Below are 17,405 nucleotides of genomic sequence, written 5' to 3' on the forward strand. Positions count from 1 at the left end.
TTTTATTTCTTTGTATTAATGTTAATTTTGTTTTTTTTTTGTTTACATTTTATTGACTTTATGAAAATCCAATAGCATTCCATACAAATAAGTCAAGTTTAACAAAAATCAACCCCCAACCATGAGAAAGAAAGCTAGGCCAACAGAGTAAAACTTTAATAATAGTAAATACTGTAGATAAATGAATAAAAATAAATAGAATAAAAAATCCACTTCTTCAATTTAAATGCTTATTCTAAAATGTTATTGATTAGATCCTGCCAATGTTTCTTTTTTTTTGTAATGTGCCTTTTTCTGGATGTGTGTATGTGTTGGGAAAGGGGGCGTGGCCTAGGTCATACTAGGTAATTGTGTTTTGTGGGAGGCTCCCCAAGGGCCAGGGCCACCTGCCAATCACTGCTGGAGACGGCCCTCCACTCTATTTAAGGCAGGCCCTCCCACCGGTCCTGGCGGCTCATTGAATGTGCTTGCAGTGCAGTGAAGTGGAGTGTTATGTGCTTTTTGCTTTTTCTATTATTTTGGGACTTCCCCAGATTTTTGAACCTCTGCTTTGTTTTTGACTTCAACTTTGGATTTTGTTTTGGGCTTTGTTTGGTTTTTTTTTTTTTTTCCAACTGGGACACAGTTGGAAACTTGTGAAGGGTAAATTTCGCACAAATATTAGAGAAAAGCCAAGCAAAATGACACCTTTTATTGGCTAACTAGAAAGATTACAATATGCAAGCTGTAATTACATCTTGCCTGAAGAAGGGGCCTGAGTTGCCTCGAAAGCTTGCATATTGTAATCTTTCTAGTTAGCCAATAAAAGGTGTCATTTTGCTTGGCTTTTCTCTACATTCATAATGGCTAACACGGTACAACACCCTAGTACTGCACAAATATTAGGAAGTTTTTCTTTACACAAAGAACAATAGACACTTGGAATAAGTGACCAAGTAGTGTGGTAGACAGGAGGACTTTCAAAACTCGACTTGATGTTTTTTTGGAAGAAACAAGTGGATAGGACTGTCGAGCTTTGTTGGGCTGAACGGCCTGTTCTCGTCTCGAGTGTTCTGATGTTCTAATACCAAACTGTCTCCATTTATAGACACCTTGCCTAACAGTAGACTGATGAAGATCTCAAATCTCTGAGATGACTTTGTAACCCTTTCCAGCCTTATGTAGATGAACAATTCTCGATCGTAGCTCTTCAGACAGCTCTTTTGTGCGAGGCATGATTCCCATCTGGATATGCTTCTTGTCCAAAGCTCAAACTCAAACTTTAGAGTGTTTGTGATCAATGAAAGTCATTCTGGGCTGCCCCTCTGAACTCGTCTCATTAAATGGACTCCGGTCTGCTAAATTCGGACCGCAGTGAGCTTTTTAAAAAGTCATTAGCTTAGGGGTCACTTACTTTTTCCAACCTTCAGTTTCACAGTTTGAATGATTTATTCAATATGGTCAAAAATTCTCTGAAAATCTGTGTCTTTAGTTGTAGGAGACTGTTTGTTCATTATTGGGACTGACATGAAGATACGACCAGGTTTTATATGGTAGTTAGACATAAATAGAGAGAATTCCTAGGGGTTCACGTACTTTTTTACATTGACTGTAGATAAAGCCTCTCCTACATAAATTGTGTTTTTGTCTCCAAGAAACTGAGCCTTCCGTCTGAGGGCAGCAGGTGTGAATACAGAAACGGGTACAAGACAACGTCCAAGTTACGGTTATTGTAAAGCCGTGTTTGCCGTCTCCGTAAAATGTAGAAGGTGCCACAGCGGGTACTAAAATGATTACCAAGAGGGCAAGTTTAAGCAAATCCTGATTTAGGCTGTAAGTTAGCGTTTTATGATTCATCTATCAGATGTCTGATGTTTAGAGGAAAATAAAAAAACAAAAGATGTGGCGAGGCAACTGAGGAGACTTTGAAGACCACCAAGGGTCTGCTGCTGTGGTCATGTCTGTCCTGACATTCTGCACTCGTTCTTTTCCGACTTGAGATACGCGGTTCTTTGTGCTGTTGATTCAGATTTTTCTTTGTTTTCCTGCAGGAGGATGCCTTGGTGGTCTCTTTCTTTAGCACCCAAGAGTATGGGCTACTTCTGCACGACTCGTACCCACGTCCAGCTGGAATGGAAGCTCTCCTTGCCCTTGATGTCCCCTTCTACTATTTCACTTGTAAGGTAGGTTTGTTGTTCCGTACTGTGGGCTTGTGCAGCACTTTAGCAAATGCACAGTGGATTGTGAACGTTTTGAGACCCCTTCACTTAATGCACAGATTACGGTTTGTGTCATTTTAAATGGATACGTTTGCCAGTTTTGCCCATCGGTCTGCACTCAGTAACCCATAATGACAAGGTGGAAGTGTGTTTTCAGGAAGGTTTATATAAATGTTGCGAGAGGTTCAGCCCGGACACGACCAAATGGACCCCGACAGTTTAGAAAAACACACGCTTTTATTAAACTAATGTCCCCAAACACCAGTCCCACACACACACACAGTGCTCCAGCACCACAACACCCTTCCTCAGGCCTTTCTCTCACTTTTATTTCCACCCAGATGTGCTCCAGGTGCTCGATGACCTTCTTCCGGCAGCACTTCCTGGTGTGGCGGAAGTGCTGCCCTTGCACCCGGAAGCACTCCGGGCGTTCCTGGAAGGTCCTTCCTCTACCTTCCCGGGTGTGGCGGAAGTGTCGATCTCCCGGGCTCCACGACGCTTGGGGCACACCTTGGCGGTGGCCACAGGCCCCGGTGGACTTCAGCCTCCTTGCTCCTTCCCTGTGGTCCCCTCCACATCCAGGGCGGTTGCCCCCTCGTGGCCTGGGGGACGTATTGACCTCCTCCCGGTCCTTCCAGGCGTCCCGGCTAGGTCTGACCCCAGCCTCCTGTGACAATGTATTCAAAATCAAAAACTGAAATCCCTCCTTCCAAGTATTCACTCCCTTAATTCAGCACTTTATAGAGGCCTCTTTGGCTGCAATTCCAGCGCCACGTCTTCTTGGGTAATTTCTAGAAGCTTTGTGTGGCAGGATTCGGGCATTTTATCCCATCCTGGTAGATCCTCTCAGGCTCTGATAGACGGGATAGGAAGTGTCTGTTCACACAAGTTCATTCTGTGGGGTTTAAGTCCGGGTTTGTGGCTCAGCACTCAGGGACACTTAGACTTGTCACAAAGCCACTCCGGCATTGCATTGACTTGGCTGTTTGTTTCTGGCCATTGAACCGTCGCCCCGGTCTGAGGTGGCTGCACTCTGCTGGTTTTCTTCAAGGTCCTCTCTGTATTTGACAGCATTCATCTCTCCCTCAAGTCTCATTGGCCCTGCACACCCATGGTGTGATGATGCCACCACCTTGCTTCACCATGGGGATGATATTAGGCAGGTGATGGGCAGCCCGGCCTTCATCAGACGTAATGCTTTGAGCTCTGGTCAGTGACTTCCGTTTTTGTCTCATCAGACCAAAGTCCCTTTTATGCCATTTGTCAGAGTCCAGGGGGGCTGTTGTATGCCTTTTACTCAAGAGTAGCCCCCTGCTCCTTTAACACCACAAGCACTTAGTACTCTGATGAGCAGCCCTCATCTGCTCTGCCCTGAGTGACATGTGTGGCAAGCGGCTGGGGGTGGCACCCAGCCGGGATGCCCGGAAGGACCAGAGGAGGGATTGCACCTCCTCCAGACCACGAGGGGGCAAAGGCCCTGGTGGCTTTGGGGACCACGGGATCTGAGCATGGAAGCTCAACCCTATAGGGGCCCGTGGTCACTGCGAGGGGGCACCCCAATGCCTGAGGAGCCCTGGCCCTCTGCACTTCTGCCACACCCGGAAGTGCTGGGGGAAGGAACACCAGGGATACCCGGAGTGCTTCCGGGTGCGCAGCCGGTACTTCTGCCACACTGGGGAGTGCTGGCGCAAGATTATCGGGAGGCACCTGGAGCACATCTGGGTGATGATGAAAGGGGCCGCCTCCCTCCATTCGAGGGCTGGAGTCAGGTGAGGAGAGGACCAAGTCTTGTTGGAGAGGAGTGGAGGCGGCCTGAAGAAAGAGGCATTGGCTAAAGGCCTGGACTTTTGGATTTTGTATAATAAACGTGTGTGGGTTGAACCATCGCTGTCCGCCTGTTTGTGTGCGGGCTGTGTTCCACACATGTTACAAGGCTGTCGAGACTTACTTCAAGTCAAGTCAAGGCACTGGCACGATGCGTTGCCACACCCACCACACGATGAAACAGTTCGGGGTCCTGGTTGGCAACCCCCCAGGCAGACCCTTCGGAAATGACCTTCTGTCTGCCACAGCCAGGTGTTAGGTGGGCATCCCCTTTGGCAGCAACTCCAGCTTTCAGCCTTCCTGGGTAGGTCTCTACAAACTGTGCACGCCTGGATTTTGGCAGTTTATTCCCTTCTTCTTGGTAGATCCTCTCCAGCTGTGTCGGCCATCTTCAGGTCTCTCCGCTCATGATGTATGGGCTTTGGCTGGGCCACTTAAGGACAGTCGGAGACTGACCTTGAAGCCACTTGAGCGTTGTCTTTGGGTCATTGTCATGCTGGAAAGTGAACTGTGGCCCCAGTGGGAGCAGGAGGTGGAGCAGGTGTTATTTGAGGGAAGTCTGTCTGTCTGTCCCTGTCACTAAGAAGCACCCCCATAGCCTGATGCTGCCACCACCATGCTTCACCACAGAGATGGCATTAGGCAGGTTAGGGGCAGTTCCTGGTCTTCAACTGATATAGCGCTTGGAGTTCTGCCCAAAGAGAATAATTCTGTCTTAAACCACAGAATCTTCCCCCACATGCTTTTGGGGTCCTTAAATGCTCTCATGTGCCCCTCTCCTATTCACACCTGATTGATGGAGTGCTGCTGAGATGGTTGTGTTTTCAAAAGTTTCTCCCATTTCAGAAGAGGACTTCTGTAGCTCAGTTAGCGTGACCATTGGCTTCTTGGTTAACTCCCTGACCAGGGCCTTCTCCCCCCTATTGCTCAGTTTGGCTGTGACAGCCAACTCTAAGAAGAGTCCTGGTGGTCCCAAACATTTTCCATGTCACGGCTATTCAGGCCAGTGTGCTTGTGGGAACACTCTGAGATTTTAGATGTGGTGTGGCCCTGTTGTTGTGAGCTCTGCATCACCACAAGTTCATCACTGAGGCCTAAGGAGAGTTCTTGGGACTTCCTGACATGCAGTGTGACTTGTGGGACCTTCTGTACACATCTGCATGATGACCACTCAGTCCAGTGTGCCACAGGTGAACTCCAGTCAAGTTCTTGACACATCTCAAGGTAAATTAAAGCAAACAGGAGGCACTTGAGCCCAAATTGGAGTGGCACAGCAAAGGGTCTGAATACTTTTAGGAAGGGGCGAGTTCAGCTTTTGATTTGTAATAAATTTGCAAACCTTTTTGAAAACATCAGGTCAGGTCGGGGAGCATACACTGGTACAGCGTGTTGGTGCACCCACTACATGACAAAAACAGCTCGGGATGCTGGATGGCAGGGGTAGACACACAGTCCAGGTGTTATGTGGGCATCCCCTTGGCCTGGTCCAGCCAATCGGGTCCTCAACAATGAGCTGGATAACCCTCAGGTAATTGCATCACATGACCGTAGTGCCATAACTGATGCTACCTCACAATGCAGGTATAGTGTACCTCATTCAGGACACAGTCAAACCGGCGGTGCCCAAGGACCTTCAGAAGTGATGCACATGAAGGAGTCTAGTCTTCATCTCAGGTCACTGGAGAGCGTCCATGTCTCACAAACAGGAAGCACCAGGACTCTAAAGACTTGGACCTTCATCCTTTTGCTGAGATATCACACCCCTTTCCAGCTACCTCATGACCTCCCCATGATGTTACATAGGCATCCCCTTAGCCTGGTCCAGTCACTCAGGTCCACATGGCCGTAGTGCCGTAACTGACATTCCCTCACAATGCAAGTCATGTGCCTCATTCAGGACTCCACGAGCAGCACAAAGTCAAACCAGCGACAGCCAATGGTTCTGTCCGAAGAGACACACTTGAAGGAGTCCAGTCTTCATCTCAGGTCACTGGAGAGCGTCCATGTCTCACAAACAGGAAGCACCAGGACTCTAAAGACTTGGACCTTCGTCCTTTTGCTGAGATATCAGGAGCTCCACACACCCCTTTCCAGTGACCTCATTGCCCCCCCATGGGTGCCTTGGCCTGGTCCAGCCACTCGGGTCTCCAACAATGAGGATATTGTGAGCTGGATCACCCTCGGGGAATCGCGCCACGTGGCCGTAGTGCCATAACTGACGCTCCCTCACAATGCAGGTCATGTGCCTCATGCAGGACTCCGTGAGCAACACAAAGTCACACCAGTGGTACCCAAGGACCCTCTGAAGTGACACACATGAAGGAGTCCAGTCTTCAACTCAAGTCACTGGATGGCGTCCATGACTCACAAACAGGAAGCCCCTGAAGACTTGGACCTTCGTCCTTTTACAGAGACATCAAAACGTGTTGTCACTTGATCACTCTGGGTTACTGGTGGGTAACAGAGGGGCAAATGTATCCATTTAAAATGAAATCTACAACACCGGTGGAGGCGGAGTGGTGGCCCTGAGGCCAGGGATTTGCATTCCAATTGCCGGTTCGAATCCCATAATACGCCAGAAGTGACGCCATCCCATTGGACCCTTAACCTGCCATCGCTCCGTCCAGGGTAGGACGCTAATCTGCAAGCAGGTCCTCCAACTTGCAGGGGTTGATGGCAGGATTGGCACTCCAGCCACTGTAAAAGAACCTCAAACTGTTGAGTGTGGCGCAGAGGTGTCACCCATTGCCCGGCTACACTCGGCTCTCAGTCCTGGTGGTACGTCGTGTGGTGGGTGCGGTGACACACTACCAACGTCCACAACACAGGAATGTGCAGAAGGTGAAGGGGTCTCAATACTTTCTCAACCCACTGGAAGGAGGGATCTTTTAAACAAAGCGTTTTTGTTTTTTTTCAGTGCTCTCCCCTTCATGTTTTTGTGACGCTCGTCTGCTTTTCACGCTCTCTGCTGTACTTGTCTGTTTTCTGCCTTCCTTTTTTGCGGTTTATTTTGCTCTGCCATTTCTTTCTCTCATTTTTTGCATGGCTGCTAGCTGCTGTTTCGGAGAGGTGGCCTCTTTCAGCCTCATGTGAGTATCTTTCTTCATTTCTGTTCTTCTGGGACCACCGAATTTTGTATTTCATTTTCATTTTACTGTTTGCTCTGCTTGTGAATAAATAGACTCCTCCATCTTTCTACAGCTTCAAATCAGAAAACAAAGTAGAATTTGATAATGCTTGGCACAGGAGCAGATAATAGAAAGAACATTTTCAAAATGAATTTTAGTGAACGAAGTGCAACACCAGTTAGCGGAGTTCAATTCTTTTATTTACTTCTCATTTCCTGGCTCTGGCTGGCCTGACTGAGCTGAGACACATTAGAACAGTCGAGACGAGAGCAGGCCGTTCAGCCCAACAAAGCCCACCAGTCCTCTCCACTTATTTGTTCCAAAAAAAAAATCAAGTCGAGTTCTGAGAGCCCCTAAAGTCTCGTCACGGCCTGAGGTTTGGAGAATGACCCCCGTGTTGGTGTTCACTAAGTCTGCTGCTTCAGTGTCTTGAGATCTTTTGGTCAGATGTTTCAATAGGACACTAAAGTAGAATGACGAGCAGGTCAGAAGTTTCAAAGGCTTTGATTGACAATGACATGAAGTTTATGCACAGAGTCCAGATTGGTAGTGTTGGCCCGTCTCTCTTTTTCAAGACCTCTGCACTTCACCCTGGCAGGCTGTCCATCCATCAACTTCTGGGCCAAATCCTGACTGATGGCCGCCATCCATTCTTGCAGAATCCGAATCACAATTGGTGGGTTTGTGTTTGTCCACCCGCTCAATGGGATTCTCAATGGGGTTAAAGGTCTGAGGAGTTTCCTGACCATGGACCCCACATTTCGATGTTTTGTTCCCCGAGCCACTTAGTTGTCACTTTGGCCTTATGGCCTGGTGCTCCATCATGTTGCTCACCAAACTGTTGTTGGATGGTTGGGAGAAGTTGCTCTCAGTTGATGTTTTGCTCCCATTCTTTATTCAGGGCCAGATTGTGAGTGAGCCCACTGCCTCAGCTGACACGAATGGTCTCCGGATGTTTTACTGTTGGCCTGGCACAGGACTGGTGGTAGCACTCAGCTTTTCTTCTCCAGACAATCAGAAAGGGGATTCATCAGAGAAAATGACTTGACCCCAGCAGTCCAATCCTAGAATATCAGTCTGTCCCTGATGGCTTCTTTGCTGCGCTTCTTGACCCCCACCAGGCCATCCTCCTCAAGTCTTCTCCTCACTCACACCTGCCTGCTGCCAATCCTGAGCCAACTCTGCCCTGGTGGTGCCCGCAGCTGAATCAACTTTAGGAGATCCTCCTGGTGCTTGCCGGACTCTGTTGGGCGCCCTGACACCTTCTTCACCTCTCTATTGTAACTCAGTCAGTGTGGCAGAGTGACCTCTAACCTTGTCCACGTCGTCACTCTCGCCTGTGTGATCACTGAAATGACGTCAGCAGGTCCTGTGGTGGCAGGGCTGACATGCAGGGTTTCGTTTGGGATGAAGTTCATTTTCATGGCAGAGAGGGACTTTGTAATTCATTGTAGTTCATCTGATCACTTGTCAGAACATTCTGGAGTCGATGCAAATTGCCGTCATAACAACTGAGGCAGCACACTTGGTGACAATTCATATTTGTGTCCTTCTCAACACAACTGTAGGCCAAGCTGGTTTTGCTCTTTTTCTCTGACACGTCCTAACAAACTTCAGTTCCATCCGTAGGCCTTCAAAGCAGACGCCTGTGGCGGACATCAAAGCCCACACTCCATCCCCACAGTCGAGCTTAATTTCTTATCTATATACTGTATATTAAAGTCTGTGTGTGTGTGTGTGTGTGCGTGTGTGTGCGTGTTTGTGCGTGTTTGTGTGTGTTTGTGTGTGTATGTGTGTGTGTGTGTGTGTGTGTGTGTGTGTGTGTGTATGAATGTTCCAGCATCACTTCCAAATGGCTGGAGCGATTTTCATGAAACTCGGTATGCTTGTTTCTCATTGGTCGACTAGAAATACCGTATGGTGACAACAACCCTAACGCACCCCCTTCTGGGTATGATCTCGTGGTCTTGTATGCACGTTATCATCCAGTTGACACTCGGAACGACCACCAGAAGGCGAACTAAAGGTGACTGCCAGCCTTTGTTATGTTTGAGCGCCACCATCGCCCGGGTGCCTGCTGCTTTTGAAATGAAATCGAGTTGGCCGGGTCCGAGCGTCAGCTGGATGATAGCAGACATACAAGACCGCAAGACAAGCACATTAGTCAGTCTTCATTGTTTGTTAATTTATTTTCATTTTTAAAGTTGTGTTTTGCGGTGGGCTGGCACCCTGCCCGGGGTTTGTTTCCTGCCTTGTGCCCTGTGTTGGCTGGGATTGGCTCCAGCAGACCCCCGTGACCCTGTAGTTAGGATATAGCGGGTTGGATACTGGATGGATGGAAGTTGTGTTTTTTTTTTTTTTTAATTATATATTTTTCTCAAACAATTAAAAAAAAAAAAACACTTTAGTTTCCTCCTGGGCAACGGCAGGTATTTTAGCGAGTGAAACTATAAAGGTGATGACGTTGCATGTGAGAATGTGAAGGACTCTCGAAACGCATAAGCGACATGCTAACCGATATTCGACAGCGGGGTCTTTGGTAAAGCTGCGTTGTTAATCAATATAAAGTCAGGTGGATTTAGACTCTAGCAGCTGGTGAAGTGGCCCACCAGTAAAGCAATCGTCATTCAGTCAAATCAATTGGGATGAAGTTCATTTTTATAGCAAAGAGGGGCTTTGTAATTCATTGCAATTTATCTCTTCAGAACATTCTGGAGTCGATGCCAATTGCCATCCTAACAACTTTGTGACAATTCATATTTGTGTCCTTCTCAAAACTCTGGGCCACGGCTGTACCTGGTCACTTATTCCAAGTGTCTGTCGTCCTCGCTATGATCCCTGTAGTGATGTTTTTTACGCTGCCCGCCCAACTCCTCTCCGCTGTCTTCACACTAAAGCTGGCTCTGCTCCATCAGCACTGACCCCCTCGGCGGCTCCTGCTGCTTCAGTTTTCCACAAATAGCATTCGGGCAGTGAGCCATGCGAAGGGCGAGAAGTCAAGGACAGGGCCTGGGTGTGCCAGGAGTTTTCAACAGCGGAGAGCACATCTGCGTTTGTCGCATTCATTCAGAGGTTTGTCATCTCCACTGCATTTTTAGTTTTCAGTCTGAAGGAAGAGTGGAACAAAATTCTCATTAGTGCTTCTGATTCTGCTTTCCCCTTTCTACCCCCCCTAATCAATTTCTTTTAATGCGTCCCACTGACTTGTCGACAGACTGGGTTTCCACCGTTAACCAGAGCCCAACCAGTAGCTCTCCCTGTCGTCATATCTTAATGTTGTGTGTGCCCTTTGACCCCTCAGTTTCTGATCGATATTTCATGGCACAAATATGGAATTACGATGCCAGTTTGTAGGCTTCTTCTGTTTAGCTTTCATTTTTTAATTCCATCAATAACGTATGGAAGTGTATTAGGGCCACCTAGAAGTGAGACAAAACACTGCATTTCAAATATCATTTTGCCTTTAATCTTGAAGGTAATTTCATGAATTGAGTTGAAATGTCAATATTTAAATTACAACGGAATAAGAGAGTACTTTAAATGTTGGTTTTTACAGAAGTTAAAGAAATGTTATAACAAACAACAACCCTCTCAAATATACACAAGAATTACTAAAAAGAAGAAAACGTACTTACTTGGCTATGGATAAGAGGGCCGTCCCAGTGAGGCGCTATAAATGTGTATCGCTGTACATGTGAAGGAGCCCCAGTAGTGTTTCTTGACACACTTCTGCTTAATGATTTGTTGGCTGGTGTGTCACAGACAGGATGTGTGCTGTTGCTCATAATGGCCATCAGTTTTACCTTCATCCTCTGCTCCACCACGACATCCAGCGGGTCCACAGGGTGTCCCATAACTGTGCCTGCTGCTTTAATCAGCTTGTTGATTTGGTCGCCACACTTGAGGTGACGTCACCAGCCCAGCATACCACATGGCGATCTCAGAGCACGTAAAGAATGTCAAGACCTTCGTTAAAGAAATAAAGTTGAAATGTCAAGAATAAGGGCAACGTTTCAAGAATGATGTCAGTTTGCAAATATCAGCTACGTGACGGTGCACAGCTGTCCCCAAGGGCTTAAACGGTTGGGTTTTATGTGTAGTTGGACAATATAATGGGTAGTTACAATTTATCTATATATATAAAATCCCTGTGTGCGTCCAGGTGTCCGTGTGTGTGTGTCTTCTGGTGAAGTGCGCATGCGCGGGGCACGGTGCTATGCGCGATATTACTGTCAGAGAAAGTTACAGGCGTTTTACGGAAATACAAACCAATATTACTGCGAGAGGAAATTAAAGGTACACAATACAGTGACGCATATTACAGCCACATACAAGCCAGTATTACTGTCAGAGGAGATTAAAGGCGTATTACCGACGCGCACGCCTGTATTACCGCCAGAGAAAATTAAAGGTATATTACGGACGTACAAGCCAGCGGACGTACAAGACGGTATCCTTCAATAAGTGCGTGCACAAAAAGGCGATCCTCAAAAGGACGACCTCAGTTGGGCGCAGCGAATAAAGGCGCGCGTAAATAAAGATCTGCACCTTTGTTGCTCTTCACATATTCCAGAGCCATTTGAACTAAATTATCTACGCGCCCTTATTGAATAGAGCTGTACAAGACAGTATTACTGTCACAGAAAATTAAAGACACACAATACACGGCGGCAGCCCACGAAGAACAGTCAGCTCAGCAAGTAAACATCAACAAAAGAAAGGCTGAAAGACAAAGAAAAATACGACCAACAAAAGAATGAGGTCAAAGTCCCTTGCCATTTAATATAAACTGTGCCTACTAATGTTTATGCACTACTGTTCTAGCACCCGTTATTGTAACGGGCTTAATGACTAGTATATATATATATATATATATATATATATATATATATATATATATATATATATATATATATATATATATATAATATAAATGTACTAGCTGTCCCCAGTGGCTCGGCCCACATAGTAGTGAAACAGGACAGTGAGGAGGGTCCTGCTGGCTCCCCACTCCTGACGTCACACTTCCCTTTCCCCTCGGACCGGAGCCTCTCTCTTGGGTTAGTGCAATATATCGCTCCTGTAAGCAAACTGTTATTCTTTGCACAAAAGAGAGAAGTCACAAAATCAGCCGGAATGTTCAAGCAAATTCTAGAAAGAAACCCGATCTAAATCTGTTAAGTAGTCCTCTCATTCGCTTGCTAAGCAGAGGCTGGCGCGTGAGTAGGGAGGACCCCGTCTGCTTCCCCTCGGCCCCCTGCATGTCTCTTGGATTCGCGCTTATTACATGGGTACCACAAGTGAGCAAAATCAACCGGAATATTCAAGCACATTATAGAAAAAAACCTGATCTAAATCCGTTAAGTAGTTCTGTCCTGAAAAGCAGACAGACAGATGTTAGATTTTATATGTGATTTATTTTACATTTAATTTATTTTATATGTGTTTTTTTTTTTTTTTTTTTGATTTGACATACTTTATTTTCCCAGATGGGAAATGGTCTTTTCGTATGACTTTTGGAGGTCAGAGTGCAGTGTCAGCCGTTATGCAGCGAGCGCCCCTGGAGCAATATTCAGGTTGAGGGCCCACCAGAGCAGGATCCCTTCTGGCAGTCACAGGACTTGAACCTTCCAGATAGCAGCGCAGGTCCTTAGCCTCAGAGCCACCACTTATGTGTGCTTGATAATGTCAGCTGGGCATTCAGAGGTTAAAGACACAGAATGAATGGCACTGTAGACCCTCTTACAGCCTGACATTGTGTACCTTTCAGTTGTCCACCTTTCTATACTGCAGATAAACACATTGGAGGCTTTCGAGTAGCGTGATGGTCAGAGCTGCTGGTGGGTTCCGCCTTAGCGAATTGACCGTGAACATAAGGGCAATGCTCAGAGCAGCGTCACACGACCATTCCAATGAGTCTGGGCTTACTGGTGCTTCAGGTGTAGGCTTCTCGCATTGGCTGCTGTTAATCCGGCTGTGAACTACTGGACTTTTCACAGATCGTCTCGGCCTAACTGGTAAGGAACTGATGGGCCTCACTGTCACTTGACAATCCCCAACTTATGAGGCCATCTGAGTGAGACGAAGCAAAAACTGAATTCAGCCAGGAATGCTGATACTTCAACTTTATTCACAAAATTACCTTCTGAATGAACTTTGAAACGTGGCATTTAAAGGCACAATTTTATGTGTTTTTTTTTCAACCCCCTATATGTTCCTAAAACGCTTCCATCATTGCTAAGCAAGTTAAAAAAAATGTTTACATCTCAATTCAATTTTATCTTTTCTTGAATGAGCACAGCCTGGAAAAAAGGTGGCTGAAGGAGAAGAGGCGCCAGCTCCCTCGTCAGCGCCTGAGATGGTGTCACGGAGGCCAATGCGCGATTTTGTGGGTCTGGAGGATTGTGACAAAAGCACCCGAGAGGCCATGCTGAACTTCAGCTTCTACCTGACCATCGGAGACATGGATGAGGCCTTCAAGTCTATTAAGCTGATTAAGAGGTACGTCAGTCTATTTATGGCGCCTTTCGGGACACTCGAGAGTATAACAGACCATCAGTTGACTCCACGGTAATGAAACAATCGATAAGGAAATCTTAATCAATGGTGAAATCGCCATGAACTAAGCGGTCATTGACGGCAGTGAATATCGGCTGGCTCACACTGCAAAGGCCTGTCGGAGTGAGCGGGACGTTAAACAGCAGCGCCATTTATTTCTGGAGTATCTTCATACAAGTGCTTTACACCAGGGGTGGGGAAAGTCGGTCCTGAAGGGCCGCAGTGGTTGCAGGTTTTTGCTCCAACCAATTTGCTTAATTAGAAAACAATAGTTGCCAATAATTAAATCCCATGGCTTGTCAGTGCAAACTCTGCCATGTCAGGCCATTCTCATATCGTAGATTTTTTTTCTAAGTGATTTCAAGTCTAAATGGATGAGTGATACTCAATCTTTCACTTTTTTCTCTTCACTTTCCTTCCAAGTATTTAGTTAAACCAAACAGTGCACGATAAATACACGCGGGTGTCAATAGTAACAAGCTAAATGGAGAAGTGCTGGTTTCTTTTGTCATGTGCATCTTATTGGTAATAAGGAGCCATTAAAATTAAATAATTAATTAAATTAAACTAAAATAAGCAATAAGGGCTCAAAACCTGGGGTGGCACGGTGGCGCAGTGGGTAGCGCTGCTGCCTTGCAGTAAGGAGACCCGTCTGGGTTCGCTTCCCAGGTCCTCCCTGCGTGGAGTTTGCATGTTCTCCCCGCGTCTGCGTGGGTTTCCTCCCACAGTCCAAAGACATGCAGGTGAGGTGGATTGGTGATTCTAAATTGTCCCTAGTGTGTGTGTGTGTGCGCCCTGTGGTGGGTTGGCTCCCTGCTTAGGGTTTGGTTCCTGCCTTGTGCCCTGTGTTGGCTGGGATTGGCTCCAGCAGACCCCCGTGACCCTGTAGTTAGGATATAGCGGGTTGGATAATGGATGGATGGATGGGCTCAAAACCTTAACGACAGAGACCACTAAAATGATTTCTACATTTAGAGTCCCCGAGCTGCTCGGTACGACCCATTCTACTGCCAGTGCTTGTCAGTGGAGAGTGTGTGGCATTGATGTACCCTGTTGAGAACAAAACACCCGAGCTCAGTCCCTTTGCAGGGGGTCCATGTGTGGTGTGTACTTTGGGGAGTCTCCCTGCTGCCCTCAGTTGGACTGGGGTACTCTAGCTGTGTGTCACCCCACCATCCTCCATACAATACAATACAATACCATTTATTTTTTGTATAGTAGCCCAAAATCACACAAGAATTGCCGCGATGGGCTTTAACAGGCCCTGCCTCTTGACAGCCCCCCAGCCTTGACTCTCCAAGAAGACAAGAAAAGACCCTTATAGGGAAAAAATGGACGAAACCTCAGGAAAGGCAATTCAGAGAGAGACCCCTCACCAGGTAGGTTGAGCGTGCAGTGGGTGTTAAAAGGGGGTCAACACAACATACAGAACAGAACACAAGTAAACCTCAATACAATACAATAGAACAATAGAAATGTTACAAGTGCAGAGCAGAATTCAACAGGAAATGATATCCCATAATAGGATTTGGATTTGTTCAGAGTCCTGGAGACCTCGGCCATCAAGCTGCCATTCCACAGCTGGGCCAGCCAATCCGATGAAAGGACCCCTCTACCCGACGATTCCTGTGATCCTCCATCAGGGATGACTTTACCTTCGGCAGGCAGAACAACTTGGCAGGCGGGCATCGGCACCAAGTGCCATATTTGAGTTCCGAGAACAGAAATAATCCCATAATCAAGAGTCCCACAGTTCTTGCCCAGTCACGATGGCATGACCGCCCCATAGGCTGCCATTGCAGTCCACCTTCTAACAGTCTCGTGTCTGCCTGCCCTCCATTTCTTTTCCGTGTTCAGTTGTTATTTGCCTCGTAAAATGTCCTTTTTTGAGTTGAGGTTTGTCCGGCGTTCCTGCTGCAGCTGTTTGTCGATCACCACGCAGGTCGCCTTTGTGTTTCTATCCAGGGGCCTGCAGTCCTCGTGCTACCACTGGCCTCTGCGCTGAACTCTCTGCCCACACCGCTGGTCCTGTTTCCTCTCTACATGTGCTCGTGTTATTGTTAGAGAAAGCAGCACATCCGATTTGCAGGAAACTTCAGAATGTTAATAGCGTAGATGACAGCTTTATAAACGTTTTCATTGACAGCTATTTTTTGCCGTATTTTATGAAGCGGCACAGCGGTATTGTGCTGGATTCCCGCAATCCGCTGCCTGCAGCTTGACGTAGTTCCTGCTCTGGGAATTCATAGGTACTTGGTTAGGTTACTGGGGAAGACTTGGATTCTGTTTGCCGTTTCCTCTCTCCTTGTGCTGAGAGCCGCTCCCTTTGGTCAGATAACGGGCTTGGCACACGTGGGCAGAGCTGCACAATTTGGATTAAAGCTTCGTCCACCTTGAGGTTTGTCAGTTAGTCGCATCCCGAAAAACGATTCGGCCATCATTTGTTTTGCAGTTACTTTTTCCATTCGCAGCTTCCTTTGCTTCTCTTCTGTTTATTTATAGATGATCTGTTCCTGCTTTTTATTTGCTAGTTTGCCCGTACTGGCAACGTGAGGTACAGGGTAGGAACCAGCCAGTCACGGGGCACAAACTTACCGAACAAATTGAGGGGCCTATTTGCCTTTTGGAGTTTCTGAAAGAAATCCGCCTGAACGCCGGCATACGCTCTAAAGTCACCCCATCGAGAATCCAACCCAGGTTTGGGTAGCTATGAGGCGGTAGTGCCAGTCGCCATCCCTCTGAGAAAATCCTTAGGAGTAAAGCCGGGAAAGGTGTGTACACTCGACTGGAGGTAGTGGTATATCGAGAAGTGCTTCATTAAACTGCCTACAACTCCCAGCAGCCCCGGCAGTGTTGAGGGAGGACTGGCATCCCGGCCAGGAATGGGGGCGACTTCATACCTGGATGGGAGGCCCAGAGAGGAGTGACTGGGTGGCAGAACAAAAAAATAACTTTGTGTCCGGCCGTGAGATGTTTCATTCCACACTCCACCATCTTCTGCTTCTGCTGTGCTGGACTGTGTTGGACTTTCTTGTCAGAGTTCATGCTTTACTGTGTAGTGTAGGTAAATAGTTATGGCCGTCAGGGAACCGGGGTGCACTGTTGTGTAATATCGTTTTATCCTCTTCATTATTTGATTGATGTGTTCTTTTTTTTTAGCAATTCATTGGGCCACTTTTCAATGTGTGTGTGTGTGTGTTGTGTGTGTGTGTGCCAGGTCAAGGCTGGGTGTATTCCTGGGGTCCCATCAATAAAATAAACAAATCGCCATCTCCAGATGTTGTAATTCTTGGTGTCCTTGAGACCCGCAGCAGGTAGCAGCAGCTCTGAGTGACTACTTGTGAATATAAACTGCTCCAAAAAATGAAAGGAGCCCTTTGTAATGCGAGTATAACATCACGTCAGTGACACCTCCAGGCTGTTGATCTGCTCAGTGAAGTAGCAGAGGGGCTTGTTCATCAGTTTCAGCTGCTTTGGTGCACTAGAGGGGCAACAATGAGACGACCCCCAAAACAGGAAGGAGTGGGTTAACAGGTGGACGGAGGTCACTGACATTTTTCCCTCCTCATCTAGTTTTCCATGTGTCTATGGTCAGCGTCACTACTGGTAGCATGAGGCCATACCAGGGCCCTACAGAGCTGGCACAGGTGGTCCAGCTTCTCCAGCATTGCTAGAAGGTTTGCTGTGTCTCCCAGCA

General features: G+C 47.1%; 1 protein-coding gene across 2 annotated transcripts in view; it reads left to right on the top strand.

Moving 5' to 3' along the window:
• Positions 1–17,405, top strand: part of ift140 (intraflagellar transport 140 homolog (Chlamydomonas)) — a 115,483-nt gene that overhangs the window by 64,275 nt on the left and 33,803 nt on the right. For both annotated transcript variants that reach the window (XM_028814027.2, XM_028814026.2), the window contains exons 17-18: positions 2,031–2,162; positions 13,452–13,651. In XM_028814027.2, the coding sequence (XP_028669860.1) occupies positions 2,031–2,162; positions 13,452–13,651 (332 nt within the window). The remainder of the gene's footprint in view (positions 1–2,030; positions 2,163–13,451; positions 13,652–17,405) is intronic.

The sequence above is a fragment of the Erpetoichthys calabaricus genome, chromosome 11, assembly GCF_900747795.2.
Source record: "Erpetoichthys calabaricus chromosome 11, fErpCal1.3, whole genome shotgun sequence".
Taxonomy (NCBI): domain Eukaryota; kingdom Metazoa; phylum Chordata; class Cladistia; order Polypteriformes; family Polypteridae; genus Erpetoichthys; species Erpetoichthys calabaricus.